Here is a 19,039-nt window from a genome sequence, read left to right on the forward strand (position 1 = left end):
CCTTGGGAAAAATAACACCTATTTGCTTTGGGCAACTTTTTCTTCCTCGATAAAGGCAGGTAATACCACCTACTTTAGTGGGTTGTTTTGAGGAAGAAATGAATTAACAAATACAAAGCACCTCAGCACAACAAATGGCATATAATAGGTGTTTAATAAATTATGGCTGCTATGAGTCCTACCTACTGCTTCAAATTACTGTCATTTGTACTTGTCAACTCTTCTAAGAGTGTAAGCAACCTTATAGGCAAGACCATTTCAGATACTTTTTATATCTGTTCCTTACTCAACATTCTGCTTCATGAATTTCCACACGTTTATGTTAAATGGATTACTGTCATTCTTTGATTAGCATTCTGCTAACCTAGATTTTAAGCATATATGCTAGAGTATGTTAAAATGCTCCTTTATCCCAGAATGTAGTATGTATTACTATCTTTATTGCAAGATTCATAGCAATTTTTTATTTATTACACATTGAAAGGAAAGTTGTATCTATTAAGAAGTAAAATCACAAGTTATTCTTCAGTGCATAAGAAGATTGCTGTTTTCATGTTTTCCATTTCTGCCTCCAGTGGCTTGAAAAATGCAAGTACTCCCTCAGTCATGTTTTGCCTTCCAGGTTTTAAAATAGGCATCTGCATCCTATAAGAGAGTAACAGTAGCATGAGTCAGTCTTTCCTTGTATTTACCCTAATTTTTGAAAATTAATTCCTTCTATTTTGAAGAGCTATAATACTATGATTCACTGTTAAGAATCCTTATATGGGCAAATGGTTAAATTAGAAAAACACACAGCCAGAATTCTAGATCTACACAAAAATATCTCTAATGGGCTTAGCATCACTATCTCCTCTATCGTTAGTTAGCATCCACTCATGCCATCTCATAAATGTTGAAATCTCTATTACTACTCTTCTGGATCAGCATATCATACCTACACTGACTTGCTCTAATAAATACAAAGAATAGGTCAGAGTATTTAGAATTGAAATATTTGACAGATAACTCTAAAGTGATTTGTGAACTTTTAGTATATTGCTTAAAGAGTAAAACAAGGCAACTTGATAATCCCTAAAATGTGAGAGTTCATTTGGGAAGATATGCATTTACCACTTCCAAGAATTTGTACTTAGTAAGACAAAAACAAATTATAACACAAAATTCAATGCAGCTATTGTTCTTGATCCGTAAAAATAATAAAGATTCATCAAAACAAAGTTCCAAACATGCTGTTCCTAGCCTAAAGGATAAAAACAAATTCAAGTATCATCAATAAGTACATTTAGTTTGAGATAAACTGTATTGGCATTCTCTTAACTTAGACGCTTATAAACAAATTTCAATAAGGAGCTAGATATATACAATAAAAAATAACGGTGGGGAGGAAAGAAGCAGGGAGGAGAGAATTGAGTAAAAAAAGGAAGGAACAATTTTTTAAAGTTTCTACGGTTTTGTGTAAAGAATGAGGTATTCTATCTCAGAAATGGTATTGGGAAAAGAAAGGATGCCCAGTTTATCATAAAAAAGTAATAAAGCAATAAGGCCACATAATAAACAATATATTAAAGATGGTGGTAGCAAAGAGGAAGGCCATGATTTTTAGAAAAAGCTAGACGTAATCAAATACTAGATTTTACTGAGTATTGTTTGTATTTTACAGTTATATTCTGTAAAGAAAACAAAACCTTCCTATGGACATTCCTGAAAGGACAACTGCTACAGTAGGACTGAAACTCTAGCCCCTGGTCCTTCTTTCCCCTCTGAGACAATTATTTCTATAATGCATTCTCTCTGCCATATTATTTAACTCTTCAATATTTACTATCAGCTGAATATCCTGCTACCATCAAAACAAAAGCATTAACAACTAATGCTTAATAAGCATAACACCCCAATGTGTGTTTTAAGAGCTTTCCATAAATTAACTCATTTAATCCCCAAAACAATCCTATGACCATTTTGTAGATGGGGAGATTGACTTATATAAGTAACTTGTCTGAGGTCATGGGACGAGTATGGGGTAGAGCTGGGATTTCAACCCAGGTAGCCTGGCACCGGGCTCTGTCCTCTTAACCAGGATACTATGTCACCTCTCTAGTAAGGTGGCCTTTCCCTCTCAACTTGTAGCCATCAGTGGGTACAATACCACTATATCAGCTGTCCTTCAAATTTAAAACACAGATGTAATCTTTGATGAAGCTCTACCTTTAGAATTTCCCACATCAACAAATCCCAGCATAACCAAAACACTCGTAAATGACTTGGCCCAAAGCAAACTGGTGCACATTACAAGCTGGTAGAAAATGAATAGCCCCTTTCATGATTTTTCAAGCTCTAGACATGTCAGTGCATCATGGAAGTTTTATAACCTTTAAGTGTCTTTAAGCATTTTGTTTGCTTTTTTCACTAATTCATTTTCATTGACCTGCAAAAAGTGGGAACAAATTAAATGTCTAATAATTTGTGGGCTGCTTAAGTAGTGGTAGGTTATGTAATGAGACATGTGGTATGATCCCATTTTATAATTCTCCCTATATGTCAATCCCTACTAACTTATTTCTAACAGAAGGTAGTAATCATTGAAAGAAATCCTTTAACAATAAAACCATCCACAGAAATAACCTTTCTTTGTATATCATATTTCTAATTTTTGGCTTTACTCATTACATCTCCTGTGCTGTTTATATATTAAATTCTTTCAGTGGCCACAATTTTCTCAGAAATAGTTCATAATATTCCTCACTTTTCTGTAAGAACAAGTGCTGAATGGGGCCAGCTCTGTGGCCGAGTGGTTAAAGTTCCACTCACTCCACTTTTGTGGCCTGGGGTTCACGGGTTCGGATCCCAGCGGGACCTACTCCACTCGTCAGCCATACCGTAGAGGCATCCCACATACAAAACAGAGGAAGGTTGGCATGGATGTTAACTCAGGGTAAATCTTCCTCAAGCACACACAAAAAAATAGGAAGACTAGCAACGGATGTTAGTTCAGGGTGAATCTTCCTCACCAAAAAAATAAATAAATAAGTGCTGAAAGATGAGTGATCAGCATATTTCTTAGACATGGACATAGGCACATCTCAGATGTGCAGAGTGCTTCTGGAACAAGGTCAAAGGAAATGGAACTACACAGTGAAAGTGAACTTGTTTTGACAGCGTGGTAAGTACTGTGACAGAGGTAAGCACGGGCTGAGATGCACCCAGTCCTGGGGAGAAATGGGAGGGAGGCCAGGTGTCAACCCAAGGAGGTGACACGGAGCTGAGACTTGTAGGATGAGTGGGAGTTTGTGGGGAGAAACAGTGGATAAAGAGCATTTTGGCACATACACTGGTCAAACAGTAAGCGCAGAAGAAAAAATGGCAATCTTTGATTTTTATCTTACAGAAAAGTTCTTTCTCTAAGACGAGTAGTAACTTATAGTAAACCAACAGATATGCATGGGGGATAGAATACTTTTAGATCTTTTGTATTTATATCATGAGGTTAGTGGAGAGTTAGTAAAAAAAAGTTTTTAAGCACTAGAAAATGTCATACTTTCCTCCAAGATCGGTATGCGTTAAATGTATAAATTGTTCTTACCACACCACTCTTAAAGTTCTCGATCCTTTTCTTGCCTACTTTGTTGGTTATCCACCAGGCCCACGTTGGCATGTACTGCCACAGATAGGTCATCGACAAAAAAGGCTGATCTGCGATCCAGACTTCCTTCAAATCATTGGCCATGCTGACTAACATCAGCCGCACACAACGACTGGTTGCCATCTTATAGGACTGGTCGCCACCACTGCCCACGGCCTAACGAAATTTTTAAAAATTAAGTGAATGCTGAGCATTTATCCAAGATATTTCACAGAACTGTTAAGCTAGAAAAGACGCAGAAGTCATCTAGTTGAGTGACTCCTTTAATGTGACCTCATGCCCCTTAGGAGTCCCCGTAGATACTAATAGGTATAGTAGTATAGTACACTGGGTGTCTATAAGCTAATTTATAATACTGCAAAAAGCCTAACAAAAATCATACACTTACCAAATAAGACTGTGCAGGCTAACTAAAAGATGAAGGTTCTTTGTTTTTGATCAGCATTGCATCATTTTAATGTACTTAATGATAATTATATATCACTTTAATAATAAAAATTTTTAAACAAATTATTAACACATAGATTTAGCAAATGAAATTCTATAAAACCTGGAGTCTATGGGGACAAAATGGATGAAGAAGATAAAAGTGGTTCCTCAGTAATGAACAAATCTGCTATGACTAATCTATTTAACCCACTACCACTCTATAAATAAATAAACCAAGACCCAGAGAGGCAGTAACTCCTCTGTGCTCACACAGATCATTAGTAGTAACTAGGTCTACATTCCAACTCCCTTGATTCCTATAATAGAGTGCTTATTCTATGTACCTTAGAGCCTCTCCAGAAAATGAGAAAATATAAAAAAATTCAGCCACACAGAACGTTTCAATGTTGTTGTAATTTGTGAATTGCTAGAAACTGGGTTTTTAAAATACTGGTAGCCCACATAATTGCTTATAAGCATATAAGCAAGGTAAAAGTAATCCTCTAAGCATATAGTAGCAATTTCTCTAGCCTCTATTAAAACTGGATGCCAAAGCAGGATCAGCTAACCCTTACAATTTTCCTAATGCCATGAGTTAAGTTTTGTAAACAATTCATAAGCAGTTCTAACGTGAAAACCCTGAGGCACAGTGATACAACACCAATATATGACTACTAAAGCATTCACCTTATTCCCCAACTAGAAAGCTTTACCTTTGTGACTTCTTCAGTTAGGGCATTGTGCACAATATTTGACTGCACAGGTCCTGGGCAAATGTTAGAAATTATTATACCTGGGTATGTGGCAAGTTCAGTTCGGAGGCCATTAAAAAAACCCTAACAGGAAAAAAAAAAAAAAAAAAAAAGACAAAGTAAATACAGACACACATCTCATGTTTACTATTAGCATGAAATTACTTTTCTTCAACTGTTTATGAAGGATAATAGCAGCACATTAATCAAATATGTTCTGAAATGCCTGCGTACAGGACAGGAAATATAATTGTAGAAGCCTATTAGGCATTTTTAACTGTAAGACTGAAAACAATCTAGATCAGGCATTCTCAGCTCTTTCCGGGTATGGATGGTTCACCCCCTTTGGTAGTGGCAGTTCATGTCATCAATGGTTTTTATGGAAGGCAAGCACCGGACAGGTAAAAAACTACCCCTGGAGATCCTGATACACCCTCCTCACACTAGTCCCCACGTCCCCACTCCAAAAGGGGTGTGTGTTTTCCAATGAGAATCACTAAGGTTGGGTTTCATTTTATCCCTCAATGTGGTCTAAAGTGCCGAGGTTGGGGCAAGGTGGAGCAAAAGGGGATTAGTACTTAGCAGAAACTATCAGAGGAATAATTCAACTTTTTCAATTTCTATTATTATTTTAACAATTAGTTTTAGCAAACATTTATCTTTTTTGGGTAGTAAGAGTACATGGCTAGTTAAAAATGTAGTATGATTGCTTACTCAATGACTTTTATAAAAAAAAAAAAGTCTAGACCTCCAGACTTAAAGATACTGGCCATTTCCAAACAAAATAGGGAGTAAACATCTACTTCTCTTCATCTCTTTTCCTAAATTAGGAAATGTTCCAAGACTACATTGTTATAAGGTGAGTTAACTATTGAAAAGCCTAAATAGCTAACACAGGGCATGTTCATTTATGATCCAACAACATTACACAATTACCAGTCCTTAATGCTGACCCCTATCAAACACAGGGCATATGAGGGTTCATGCTGTCACAGCCTAACACAGTGCCTGACTCAGATGGACAGGAAGAAAGGCCTCATAAATGAATGAACTCCCATACCCTAACATTCTGCCCCTCTATAGCAAGAGGAGAGAGGATACCATGAAAGCCAATACATCAGACAGTAAAACCTCTACTTGTTTGAAATCGCCTGTAGTACGGTGTGTGAACTTTTCAATGAGAGACAAAGTTCACTCTATAGCTTGCTGGGAATCAGGAAGGAAATGTGCTCTTCAAAAAGAGCCTCTGGATCTCAGTGTTCAGCTATTGGTACAACTAATTAGTCTCAACCTGCCGCACTGTATCAGAGGATTGAATCAAGTAATAAAACAGTAGGTCCTGGAGGGCAGGCCAGACAACTCATGTTGTGTTTGATCGAAAGCATCCTACATGTCTTATAAGATACTTGGTGCCAAACAGATTGGGTGGCCGCCTTCCCTCACCTGCCTGCCTGAGACTTGCCCAACTGCTCTGTAGGAAGTGACTGATAATGCCATTACCAAATACAAGGCAACTATCAGTGTAGCATGCTGTTTCATCACTCTCTGCAACTGTCTGCTCTTCACAGCAGAAAGAGGATGGATGGGCCTAAGGAATCATTTTCATGAAACTGTGAGGACCATTCAGCTATTACAGTTCATCATTCCAATACTGAAACATTCTACTTAAACTGACCTTCAATTGCATTAATTATAAATTATGTGTCTCCTTTGGCCTTATGATTTAATTTATTCCATGTAATAATTTAGTAACATTTCTTCACATCTACTCTTAAGTCAACATTAAAAATTCATTCATTTTTAATATTCACATCTTATAAGTCATGCAACCCAAATCAAGCTTTTCTCTTAGATTCTGCCTTGACTTGATTTTCTTCTTCCAATGAAACCAAGGTAAACAGAGTCAAGGCTAGAAGCCCAGGGCTAATCAGCCAGGGGGCAGGAAAAAGAAGTCACAGAAATAGGAAAGAAAACTACATCCTGAAGTGTGTGTAAAAGAAACGAGGAGTAGACCTCAAATTCGCCATGATGATGTGGTAGAAATGAGGATAAAGTGAAGGGTGACATGCTAACTAGACTGTACACTTCTTGAGGGCAGGAACCATGTTTTATCATCTTATATCCCCAGGATCAGCTGCAGAGCACAGCACAGTGTGGGTGCTCAATACATGTTTGCCAAATTAGGCAGCAGCACATGAGGCTCAAGTCTTTTTTAGCATCTTCCGGGATGTCCTCCACCAAAGGTCTCCTTGGGTCTCTCTTTCTGTCTCCCAGTTCCAATGACCTCTTGCAATGATGGCCATATATATCCTCCATATACACATTTAGGTCAGTTCTATCAGAGCCGAGTTTGAGCAGCCTTACCCGAAGAGCATGTTTGCTGGCACAATATCCACTAGAAAGAGGTGCAGCTATGATACCCAGGACGCTATTCACAGTAACAATCTTTCCTTGCTTCCTCTCGATCATGTGAGGCAGGACACACTTTGTCAAGGACACCGTCCCTAAGTAGTTAAGCTCTATTAGTTCCTTGTAGACATCCAGGCTGGCGTCCACAACCAGAGAACGCTGGGATCTTCCACCATTGTTGACCAGAATGTCGATCTAGTTAAATAAAACCAGAAGAGGGCACTTTAGAATGACCAGGAGAGGGACTGATGCAATTCCTAGGGACGGTTGGTAAATTATTAATTTGAGGAATCAATGGAACAAAATGGTGTATTTCCAGAAGTCAGCAATAAAAAGATAAAATAAAAACCAGAATTCACATATGGAATTAAATTCCCATCTTAAGTGGCTTTTTATGGAAAGTAACGTGTCATAAAAACAAAAGGCGCAGTGAATTTGTAGCTTCATTTGTTCTACATGGAGGCATTAGTCCTTGCTGGGTATGAAAAGTACTAATTACATAAAGCCAAAGACTCAGAGATTAAGAGGCCCAACTCATCGGCCTTGATCTCAGTGCATAGACCCATTTGCCTAAAGCCCTTTTAACGATAGCACCACAGATGGAAATCTCTTTTGCAGCTATGTTAAAGCAAGACTTAGCAATTCAAAATGCTACTTACTTTACCAAACTCCTGGAGAACTGCTTTGGTAGCCATTTCATGGGAACTCCTGTCAGTTAGGTCAAGGGGCAAAACAAGTATATCTTTTTCTTTTAAGTTGCCATTCTCTAAGGAAAGACACTTAAAAATTAGTGTGGAAGTTGTGCAATAGTTCAATCAAGCTCCTTGCTACTTTCATTAAGTTTAACACCCACCCTAAAACCAGAGTTGGCAACACACTGAGAGGCCACTGTGGAAGTTTCTCTCAGTGACCAAGAGGAAGACTGGCAGTGATGTGGCAACATCTTATTGGACAAAAAGCTGGCTGGTACGCAGGAAGTAGAGTGGCTCTCTTCACTTGTTTATAAACAATCTAACATTGGAACAGACTCTAGAAGAAATCACGATTATATTACAAGCTAAAAAAAAGCAAAAATTTTAGAGCAATGTCTTTAGAAGTAGAGAGGTACATTTGTTTTATGATCGGTTCACAAAGTTTAGGTGCTCTTTTACACACATTGAAAGCCATTTCCGTTTAAAATCAGTAAGAAGCTCAGAGTTCTCCAGTCATATGACACATAGAAGCTTCCTTCCAGAGGCTAAGGATTGCAGGAGGCAAACACGGAAAAGGACACAATCCTGAAATTCCAAACCCAGAAATATACTGGGCTATAATGACCCTTTTTATTTCTGTTCATGAAAAGAACAATTGAAACTAATTTTCTTAGACTCTAACCTTGAAATACAACAAGTAATGCCAATAAGAAAAACAAGCAAGTAGAGAAAATATAAGAGGTATAAAGCCTTCATGGGCAAAGGAGTAAATTTTGAAACATTAACTGTTTTAAAAGAAACGCAAAAGTTTGCACCAATGATCTGGCAGAGAAAAGGAAAACGATCAGCCTCCCTGGGCCTGAGAAGTGCTGACATGGTTCATCATGGCCCAGGCAGGACTTGCAAGTTTCAACAGAGGAGGAGCAGCTACCAGAGGAAGCCTCCCAGCGCAAAAGCACAAGAGGTCTTTGAAAGCACTGTCCTGAAAGAGGCCTCAGGGCTTTGGCAACTAACTCTCATTTCTGGATGGTTAGTTCCATCAGCAAAGTGAAGAAAGACTTTTAAAGAATGATAGGTAGATGACCAAAAAAGTGGTCTGCTGAAAAAGTCAAAATTATCTCAGTTTAGATACTGTGTCCATGAAAAATAATAACTTCATTACATGAAGCTGCTTTCAGTGTGCATGGAACTACACCAAAACCCAAACAAAAAATTAACATTGTTGCTCTTTATATGAATATGAAAGATATTATCTCAAGTTGTATTTTTTAAACTTAATTCCATTTCTGTCCTTTCATCCCTTATAACAAAAATCTTATACCATCCCCATATGACTTTAATATCTGACATTTTAGCAATGAATAAGGATCCTTCCTAATTAAATTTCTATGGTTACATACATGTATGTCATACGTAAGAACCAAACTGTTCTTTCTCTAAGACAAAAATATATGACATTCATTTGGCCACTAAAAATCCATCAGCATTTGAGAGAACTGGTAGTCACTTCCTAATGTGAAGAGTCGGTGCAAAAAAAAAAGTAGAAAGGTGGCAGAAAGAGGGAAGGGCAGCTAATTAAGAGAAGAGAAAAGGCAGAGGAGCGGGTCAAAGCCCTTGGACAAGCGGAGCCAGGGTGCACTGCCCAGTATACGCCCCTCCTCCAGGAAGCATGCCACTACTGCAGGTGTACTCAGTACTCACCCAGGCACCTTCTCTTCACCCGCTCCAGCTCATGCACTCTCCTGGCAGACAGCACAAGAGAAACTCCCAGCTTAGACAGCTGGTAAGCCAGCTCCTCACCAATCCCGCCTGACGCTCCAGTCACCCACACCACCATATCGGTCAGCTCCCATTCTATTGAGAAAGGAGGGGTCATCGATGGAAGAAAATAAGCTATGCATTACATTCATAAATCAAAGATTAGCCAAAACAACATCACTAAACAAAACAATATCACTAAATATGAAGACCTAATGTGTGGAGCTTAAAAATGTAAATATCCTATGTTTACGGCCTTGGTTATGGTGATGGTCTCGCAGGTGTATACTTATCCTCTAAGTCATCAAGTTGTATACGTTAAATTATGATGGCGGAACAGTTTTTCATTGCTTCCTCTGCACTTAAGCACATTACCTCATTAAAACTCTCACAAGAACCTTATGAAATAGGAATTATCTCAATTTTATAAAAGAGGAAACTGAGGTTTACAGAGATTAATTTACCCTATTAGACTGTAATCTCCCTGAAGGCTGGGAGCTTGTCTGCCTGTCCGTTGCTGGCCTCAGGGCCCGGCAGAGAGAGTGGAATATAGCAAAGACCCACAAATAGCTGTGAATAAACACCTAAGAAGCCTTCCTCTACTTTATATGTGGGACGCCTGCCACAGCATGGCTTGACAGTGGTGCTAGGTCCGCACCCAGGATCCAGACCAGGGAACCCTGGGCCCCCAAAGTGGAGTGCACGAACTCGACCACTACGCCGCCAGGCCCGCCACTTGTCTATTTTTCAAAGTGACAAAAATAATAAATCTATAGAAAAGACAAGGAGGATTTTTTTTTTTAACCTTAATAGAGCCTGCCCATCTTTCCACTCTAAGCTGTTTGGGGAACCTGAGTCGATCTCCATGTTCCGTTAACTTTTTTTCATTATTGCCCCCATCTCCACACCCAGGAGTCTTTTTAGTCATTTTTTCCTGATAACTCCCCCATGAAATTTTAATTCCACAGATATACAGTATATCTGTTTATATATTCTACATCTATCTGTGTTTCATACATAAAAGGAGTTCTATAAAGTTTACTCCTCACTCAATGCAAGTTTAAGAGTGGCTAAGTCCAGGGGCCGGCCCCGTGGCCGAGTGGTTAAGTTCACGTGCTCTGCTTTGGCGGCCCAGGGTTTCACCAGTTCGGATCCCGGGCACGGACATGGCACTGCTCATCAGGCCACACTGAGGTGGCGTCCCACATGCCACAACCAGAAGGACCTACAACTAGAATATACAACTATGTACTGGGGGGCTTTGGGGAGAAGAAGAAAAATGTTAGCTCAGGTGCCAATCTTCAAAGGTAAAAAATGAGTGGCTAAATTTAAAAATTAAGTTAAAATTTAAAACTATTAACATCTAACTGAACTTTATAACTATCTGCTGAATAACTTTTAAGGTAATGTATTTACTTAAATTGTAATGTATCAAATTACATGTGCAAATTAGCAAATTATATGGTACATAATAGCAATGTAATTAAATGTATTAAAAATCCTTCAAAACTCTTATTTTCCAGCAAAACTGAAAAAATTACATGAATTTCTTAAAAATTATTTTTAGTCACTGTAACTTTCAACTTTTGCTTCATAAACTTTAACTAGCTGCTAGATATTGTCAATATTTTTTCTTTTCAGCTCTTGACATAATGGGTTGAATAACTTTTATAGAATAATAAAATATAAACTATTTTTATGTTGATTCTCAAAGTCCAAGTTAACACAAAAGCACTAAGGATCAAACACAAAGCAGCCAACAGGCAGCTGCATTATATCTGCTGAGATGGAAGCAAATGATCAAGAGAAAGTGGGCCAATCACAGCCAGCCACTTACCAGAGTTTTGTAGCACTGACCTCGCATGTGTATCGTTTGTTTTCCGAGAACTCAATTATGTCAGTGCTGCACATTTTACACACAAAGAACCCAACGAGAGAAATGAAACGCTCAGGAGTAAGATTTTGTCGGGTAGGGTTGGGCTTTGGAGGGACACAAAACACTGTACCATCTAAGGGTTTTGGGGTCCCCAAGAACCAATCTTCAGCCCTTGGAAGCGATCTCGCTCCCCTTCCCTCCCCAGCCCGGCTTTGACAGCACACTAGCTACCACTTCCAGGCAAACCTCTTCACATGATCTGGGTATTTTCATACAGGACACTCGGTCCAGGGAAACCCCACTTCCCCGCCGCCCCCGTGGAGCCAAAGGCTAGCTTTTGGTCAAATCACTGAGTTTCTCTGAACATTAGTTTCCCTATCTGGAAAATAAGATTAATAACTTTGTAAGAGTCACTGTAAAAGTTGGAGGTCACGTGTGTGTGCAAAGGGCCGAGCACGCTGCTCAGCACACAGAATGCGTCCAGTAAACGACCATCGCATATTAAGCGGGGCACAGATAAAAGGGGGATGGGCGGGACGCCCCTTAGGATGCCAGTAATGGTCTGGCTCCAGGCCAAACGCCGATGCAGTTCTTTCCAGGGTTATACTTCTACCCCAATGACTAGGCAGGTGGGTAACTCCAGACTACCTCAAATTTTACATCAAAACTCCAAGAGTGAGAAGTGGAGGATAAACAAGTTCAGGAAGTAGAAAAACCGAGCTCCAGTCCCCAATAGGAGCCTCCCTTACAAACGCAGGGGGACACGCCCTGTTTCTCAAAGTAGCTGCCCCCGACGCGGCAGCGGACTCCCCGGTTAAGAACTGGAGCCCCGAGGGCGCCCGGGCGACCGCAGCGCTCTCCGACCGCGGCAAGCAGACGACGGGCAGAAGCGCCTGCCCACCCCGCGGCCCCGAGGAGAGGCGCAGCCTCGCGCCCAGAAGCTCCACGCCACCGGCAGGGACGCGGAGGCGCGAAAGCTCGGCCGCCCGGAGCCCGGCCTCCAGCTGCGGCGGGAGCGGCGGCTGCGTCCTCACCTGGGCGGCGCCCCTGCCACTCGGCCCACAGTAGGGTCAGGTCGCCGTCGGCCCGCAGGAAGCGCACCAGCTGCACCACGACCGCGAGCAGCACACACAACGCCAGCAGCCAGAGAAGCAACTCGCCGCTCATCGTGGCCGCGTTCGACTCCGCGCGATGAAGACGGAGAGTGTCAGCGCCTCGCACCAGCGCCGGGCACAGCCCGGCCGCCGCCCCGCCCCGCCCCGCCCCAGCCCCGCCCCAGCCCCAGCCCCAGCCCCGCCCCAGCCCCAGCCCGGGCAAAGGCCCGCCCAGCCTGGCAAAGACTGCGCGCTTCGCCTGCTTGTGCGCCTGATAAAGCGTCGCAGTGGGAACAAAAGCCGTGGGTGACTTTTTCACTTGGCGCTACTCCTGTTGGTACAGTGGCCACAGGATTCGTAATGCCAGGAACGTTTATATAACAGTTGTTTTGAAGGCAAACAGTTTTCAAGGCTCTGGTGGTGTCAACAGGGAAATCATAAATATTCCCACCTATGAACGCGGCCCCTTCTCCTCATCTGGCTTTTTAAACCAGATGAACTAAACAAAAGATCACGTTGCTTTCCGCCCAACCCCACCCCCACGGAATTAACCCAGTCTCTGAGTTGTATTGGCCCGTGTCAAGCGCGTTGCAGATGACCCTTGCCTCGTGGCTGGAGGAGAAAGCGCATCTTTGGCCAAAACGGTCCATGAGCAATAGCTCTAGGCCCTCGGACTGGGGGCCTGAGCCGACCCAGCTGGAGTCCAGTAGCTGTGCCCTCGGCAACCCCCAAAAATTATTTCCTTATTTGTCCACATAAAGAATACGTAGCGAGGTCTGAATGAGAAGATGTCTGGAGGGCGCAGAGACTCATACACAGTAATTCTATTCAGTCTTTCTTTTGTAATTATTAGTATTAATCATTATTGTTTATTGTTTCCATCATGATTATCATTTCTGAGGCTCCAACCTGAAAGGCGGAGACTTTGTTTATAAACTTCTATATTCTGCACCTATGGAGTTCCCCTTGCAGGTGAAAACGATAAGGCTGTTTAAATTGTGATGAACCAGAAATTGTTGTGATATGGTTCTTGGAGGAGGATGTGTGCGAACTGAACTTTGATCTTTACTGTTTACCCAGTCACGACTTGCAATAATATTGCTCAAGAGTTGCCCTCATTAACTTGTCGCTTTTGCAGTATGGGTTTTACTTCCCTCATAATAAATGACTTTTAGAATAAGGTGCTTACAAATACCACACTGGGTCTGGCTACAGTAAACGAACTGTTCAAGCGCTCCCCCTGAGTGGGATTCCCCTTCTATGAAACGGAAGGGTGAGTTAGACTCAGTGTTCCAAGCCAGGCCATACTGTGCAAGGGGAAACTGGATCCTCCGCCCGAAATTCCAGCTGTGGGGAGGGGGAAAGGGGAGCGGAGCTGCAAATGGCAATTAGGGTACGGGGAGATGGGACAGCAGGCCTGGGGCTGGGAAAAGCTGGCCCAAAGATTTTTATGATGTCTCATCTGTCCAGCCCTGGAGATGAAGAAGTCTATGTGAGCTCTGAATGTCTGTCTCAAAAATGCATCTTCGTCTTTTAATCTGATTTGGTACAGTATGAATGTCTCATTCATTCCAGTTTATGTACTTGGTGGAAACTTAAGTAAATAAGTTTGTATACATCCATTTATTAATTTACAAGCTATGATTTAAACCAGACCCCAGGGGCCGGCCCCAAGGCCGAGTGGTTAAGTTCGTGCACTCCACTTTGGGGGCCCAGGGTTTTGCCGGTTCAGATCCTGGGCGCAGACATGGCACCGCTCATCAGGCCACACTTGAGGCGGCGTCCCACATGCCACAACCAGAGGAACTTATAACTAGAATATATAACTATGTACCTGGGAGGATTTGGGGAGAAGAAGAAAAAAAAAAAGAACATTGGAAACAGATGTTAGCTCAGGTGCCAATCTTTAAAAACAAAAACAAAAACGTACCCCACACCCACAAAGTTAAAGTAAGAAACAAATTCACCAAAGTTTCTGAACGTACCTTGCAGAATAACAAGGGCATTGGCAGATAAGGAAAAAACTTGCTGACGACCTCCTTCGACCAAACATTGCGCAGGCTCAATGAGGGACTGGAGTGACTGCTCAGTAAACTCTGGACATCATAAGCCAAAATTCCACCGCATGTAACACACGGACACACCCTCCCTAGAATTTACATGTGACTTATGAAGAAATATGAAAGACAGTCACATCTGCACAGATGTTCCACCACACACCCAGCTGTGTGAGCAGTGTGGGATAGGTTGCAGACAGACCAAAGAAAAGATCCAGAGTCAATGAACAAGACATAGGGAGGTCCAGTGGCAGCCGGCTGGACAGCAATGTGCACCCGCAACCGTGGGCGGGGAGGGAGTTTCTTATATAGGCAGAGGACACAAAGGCTATATGCTTGCCAAGAAGCTGTCCTTGGTACCACCAGTGCTCCCAGGAACAGTAGCTCAGGTGGAGGGCTCTGTGTCCTTTTAAGACAGGATGTTCTTTGAGTGAGGTAAGGTAAGAACCGGGCTGGCCAGGCCCTGGATTGTTACACATCCCAGAGGCTGGGCGTCCTGCCCAGAAGGGAGCCAGAAGGACACATACTTGCAATGGGCTTGTGTGCTTTTGCTAAGCAAGCAAGGCCCAGGCTCTAGACTCCACCCTGCTGTGTGTCCGAATGGCCCTCACAGTCTTAGCGTGTCATTCTTCCACGGAGTCCCTGAGCCAGACGCACAGAGGAGCATTGTAACTAGATACCACGACAGCAATAGAGCAGAGTAAGAGAACAAAATCAACATAAGAAGGCAGTAATGCCAAGGAACACCTTCCACCAGGTTGAAGAGAGGGATTGAATCCAACAGAGACCCAGTCAGTGCACAGGGCTTCAATAGCTCGTCTATGGGTGTGTAAGGAGCCATTGTAGAGCGTAGTCCAGGATATGGACACAGCATTCTACCTTTATCAGAGCACAGGTCCCTCCCTGGGCAGCACTGAACACATCCAGAGTCATTCTGTTTTGTAACACTACTTGTCTCATTTGGGATGTTCTCTCTTTCAAAAGCCTTATTGCGTGTCTGGTGTTATTTAGCGTTGTTGCAACATATTGGGCTCGGGCAGACACTGCATTCTGCAGCAATGGCCGCAGGTGGTTGGGAAAAGACGGTGAGGGGGTAAGACGACCCTGCAGTGTGTTGCACGCGGTGGCATGCACAGACCGCCTCCCGATTAGAAGGAAGCTGTTGAAGGGGAGACAGGACGTGTGAAGGAATGTAAGGGTGCCCCAGTGTGCATCTGCCGGTCCAGTTATCAGGCAGACAGGGCCAGCCATGAGCACCACAAGCCCATAACCACCTCCGAGGAGAGGTGTAGGCTCCTCTGATGGTGTTGTCTTTACATATCGCTTTAGGTGTCCACCCCACATTTTTGAAATACTTTCATTGGTGGTGCAGAGTTATTGCCATATTCAAAGCACCAGGGAAGGGAATTTCTTAATTCTATTTGTACAGAAGTTAACCATCCTACGCCATCAAATACAGAGCACCCCGCCGTTGGGGTTGTATTAACCTGCTCACACACAAGCTGGGAGATATACTTTTGAGAGGCAGCATAAGAGGGCAAGGACAGGTTACTTGGGGGAGGGGAGTAGAAATGGAATGTGACGGACGTTCATCCACTCTCGCAGGGCTCCCCAGTCAGAGGCATTGGCAGCTTGGAGACACCATGGTAGAACTATGCAAGAGGGAACTAAAACAAGGATGTCACGGCTGTCTAACAAGACACGTGTGGTTGCAGTGGCATGGGATAAGGGCAGAACAATAATCACCAGAGGGAAAGGATGAACGTACCTTGGGGAACTGGAGGCCCTGGATTAGTAAATCTGGAGGTTTTGGGTGGCCTCCCCACCATGAAGGGTGTTAGTGTGATATCCTGTTTTAAGCTTGTTCCCCAAGGGGCTAAGAGACCATACCAGCGGGGCCCCACCTGCCAGTCCCAGGTCCAAGTGACCACATGGGTGCCGGTAGGAAGTTCTTGTGTCAGAGGCAAAAGCAGGTTGTTCTGAGTGCCTATCTGTGGTTGTAGTGTGTCTCCTTGAGTAGCTTCTGTACTGTCATATCAGATCTTTGTGTCAACATCTGATGTGCGCTGGGTTGGGTGTGCCTCTCACGTTCATTCAGTTGATGTATTGCAGTGGTCAGGCATCTTGTCCAGTGGACTAGGGTCCTGTCTTCTGTCCTCAGTTGTTGTTTCAGCAAGCCATTCATTCATTCCACCAGACTTGCAGCTGTGGGGTTGTATGGCAGGTGAAAATGCCGATGTGTGTCCACTTGATCAGCCCACGTCTGTACCTGGTGTCCAGTAAAATGTGTACCTTGGTCACTGTCAATGTCCGTAGGAACACCATATGCAGCACAGAGGTGTTCCTGGCCTCTGGTCTTTTGTGTAGCCCTCTTGCTAAGGTATGCCTGTAGCAGTCCTGTACATGTGTTCATTCAAGTAAAGGCATACCAGCAGCCATCAGACAGAGGCAAGGGCCCGATGTAGTCCACCTGCCAGCAGTGAGCAGGCTGCCTGCCTGTGACGATTTGGCCTGTGTCCCAGGGAATGGCCTAGGATCTCTGCAAAGAACAAGAAGGGCATTCCTGACAAACCTGCACCACGTCAGCATAGCACAGAGGGAGGCCCCAGGTCTTGGCAATGGCCGGTAAGGTCCTTTGTCATTTATGTTCAATTTTCTTACGTAGCCATTCTGCCACTCTTTTGCCTGGTACTTCTTCCAGAAAATGGATCCGAGCCAATTCTTCCACTTGTTGTTTTCCTGGCAGTGTTGTTGCCTGACGTACAGATACATGGTACACTCTTATTGTCATTCCCTGAACCCACTGCCAGAGATCATCCCAGAGTTCTGCCCCCAACAAGGGGTGACCATTAATAGTCCACTTTTGTCATGTTCATAGCGCTATCCACAGGGTGAGCCCTTTAATTGACTTCCCAACTGTCCATGCACAGACACATTGGATCGGGCTCACGAGTCAACACCATCCAGGCAGCTCACCATTCAGCCCATTGACTATACCCAGAGCCAGAGTCCAACCACATAGTGTCAGTCAAAGGCTGGATGGCCACTGCTGTCCACTGGGGGTTGTCTTTGGCAGGGCAACCCACATACCAGGCTTCTGCCGGGATTGGTTCTTTTCCTTCCCATACATTTGGCAGGGTTTCCTCATCTAATGGAGTTGTTTCCTCTGTGGTGTATGTTACTGGCCCAGGATGGCATGCAATTTTGCACATAGGGGACTACTGGTGAGGGCCCCTTGTTGTTGTAAGTATGCATGCCACTTTGCCAGTGTCTGTGTTTGGGCTGTTCCTGAGCGGAGCTTTTGGAAAGCGTCCCACAGCCACCTCCCAATGGGCAGATGAGTACAGACTGTGACTGGCAGGGAACAGGTTATGGGCTCCACCTGCTGGAGGGCCTGGTAAACAGCACACAAGTGTTGCTCCAGCACGCTATATCCATTTTCAGCCCCTTTCCACAATTGGGACCAGAAGCCAAGGGGCACTTATTTATGGCCTTGCCTCTGCCAGAGACCACATCTGAACCCCTCTGAGTAACTGGAAACACCCAATTCACATGGTTGTCCTTGTGTTAAAACACCCAAGGACTGGATTTGTGTTACTGTTACTTTGGATTGGGTGCTGGCCTCCTGCTCGGTGGTCCCCAGGCCCACCCAGATAGCACTCTTTCACTATCTATGAAAAGGGAGGGATTTTGTGTTTATCAAAATAAATTTCCTGTGTTGTTTTTATCGAGTCTTTAACCACAAGAGTTAAGGTTTTTCTCACAACTATTTAAATTTCTGCACTTGTCTGAAAATCTTTTATTGTCATTTTGGTTGAACAGATAATTAAGTATTGTTTCGTATTGATCTATGACCCTATTTGACCAAGTGTTCTAAAACCTTTTGATATTTTTGACAAACTTCCCAAAATTCAAATTCAAAATAGAGTCTTTCTTTTGACTTGAAAGTAACTCTGAGAATTTCTAGTGGATCCCTGGGACTTCTCAAAGAATTTGATCTCTCTTCTTATAAAAAGGGAAATAGTAAACTAATTAGACTTGTTTGGTATGTTAAATTACATGTCAAGCATTATCAAGTGATGCTAAGCTTCCTTTATGAATCTTTGCATACATATGTTATTATGTGTTTTAAAAATCATATAAAATTTTTTTAATTTCTTACATGTCCTGGTATAATGTTATCAGTTGTAATTCTAGTAATTATCTTAAAATGTTAAATGTCACAGAAATAACCAAATCCTTGTCAATTTCATTATAATGTTGTCTTTTGTCATTTATGGATGATTATTGTTTTACTCTGATGCTTTTGCAAATACGTTTCATCTTCAG

At 42.7% G+C, this 19,039-nt stretch overlaps 1 protein-coding gene across 1 annotated transcript; it reads right to left on the bottom strand.

Annotated features, from left to right (window-relative positions):
- Nucleotides 1-420: 420 nt before the first annotated feature.
- DHRS7 (dehydrogenase/reductase 7) lies at nt 421-12,916 on the bottom strand. Its single transcript, XM_014735625.3, has 7 exons — nt 12,594-12,916; nt 9,627-9,779; nt 7,893-7,999; nt 7,189-7,428; nt 4,786-4,908; nt 3,584-3,799; nt 421-645 (listed from the first exon to the last, which is right to left on the bottom strand). Exons 1-7 carry the CDS (start codon nt 12,724-12,726, stop codon nt 601-603), a joined length of 1,017 nt encoding a protein of 338 aa, XP_014591111.2. The 5' UTR covers nt 12,727-12,916; the 3' UTR covers nt 421-600.
- Nucleotides 12,917-19,039: the final 6,123 nt, after the last annotated feature.

The sequence above is a fragment of the Equus caballus genome, chromosome 24 (genome assembly GCF_041296265.1).
Source record: "Equus caballus isolate H_3958 breed thoroughbred chromosome 24, TB-T2T, whole genome shotgun sequence".
Lineage (NCBI taxonomy): Eukaryota > Metazoa > Chordata > Mammalia > Perissodactyla > Equidae > Equus > Equus caballus.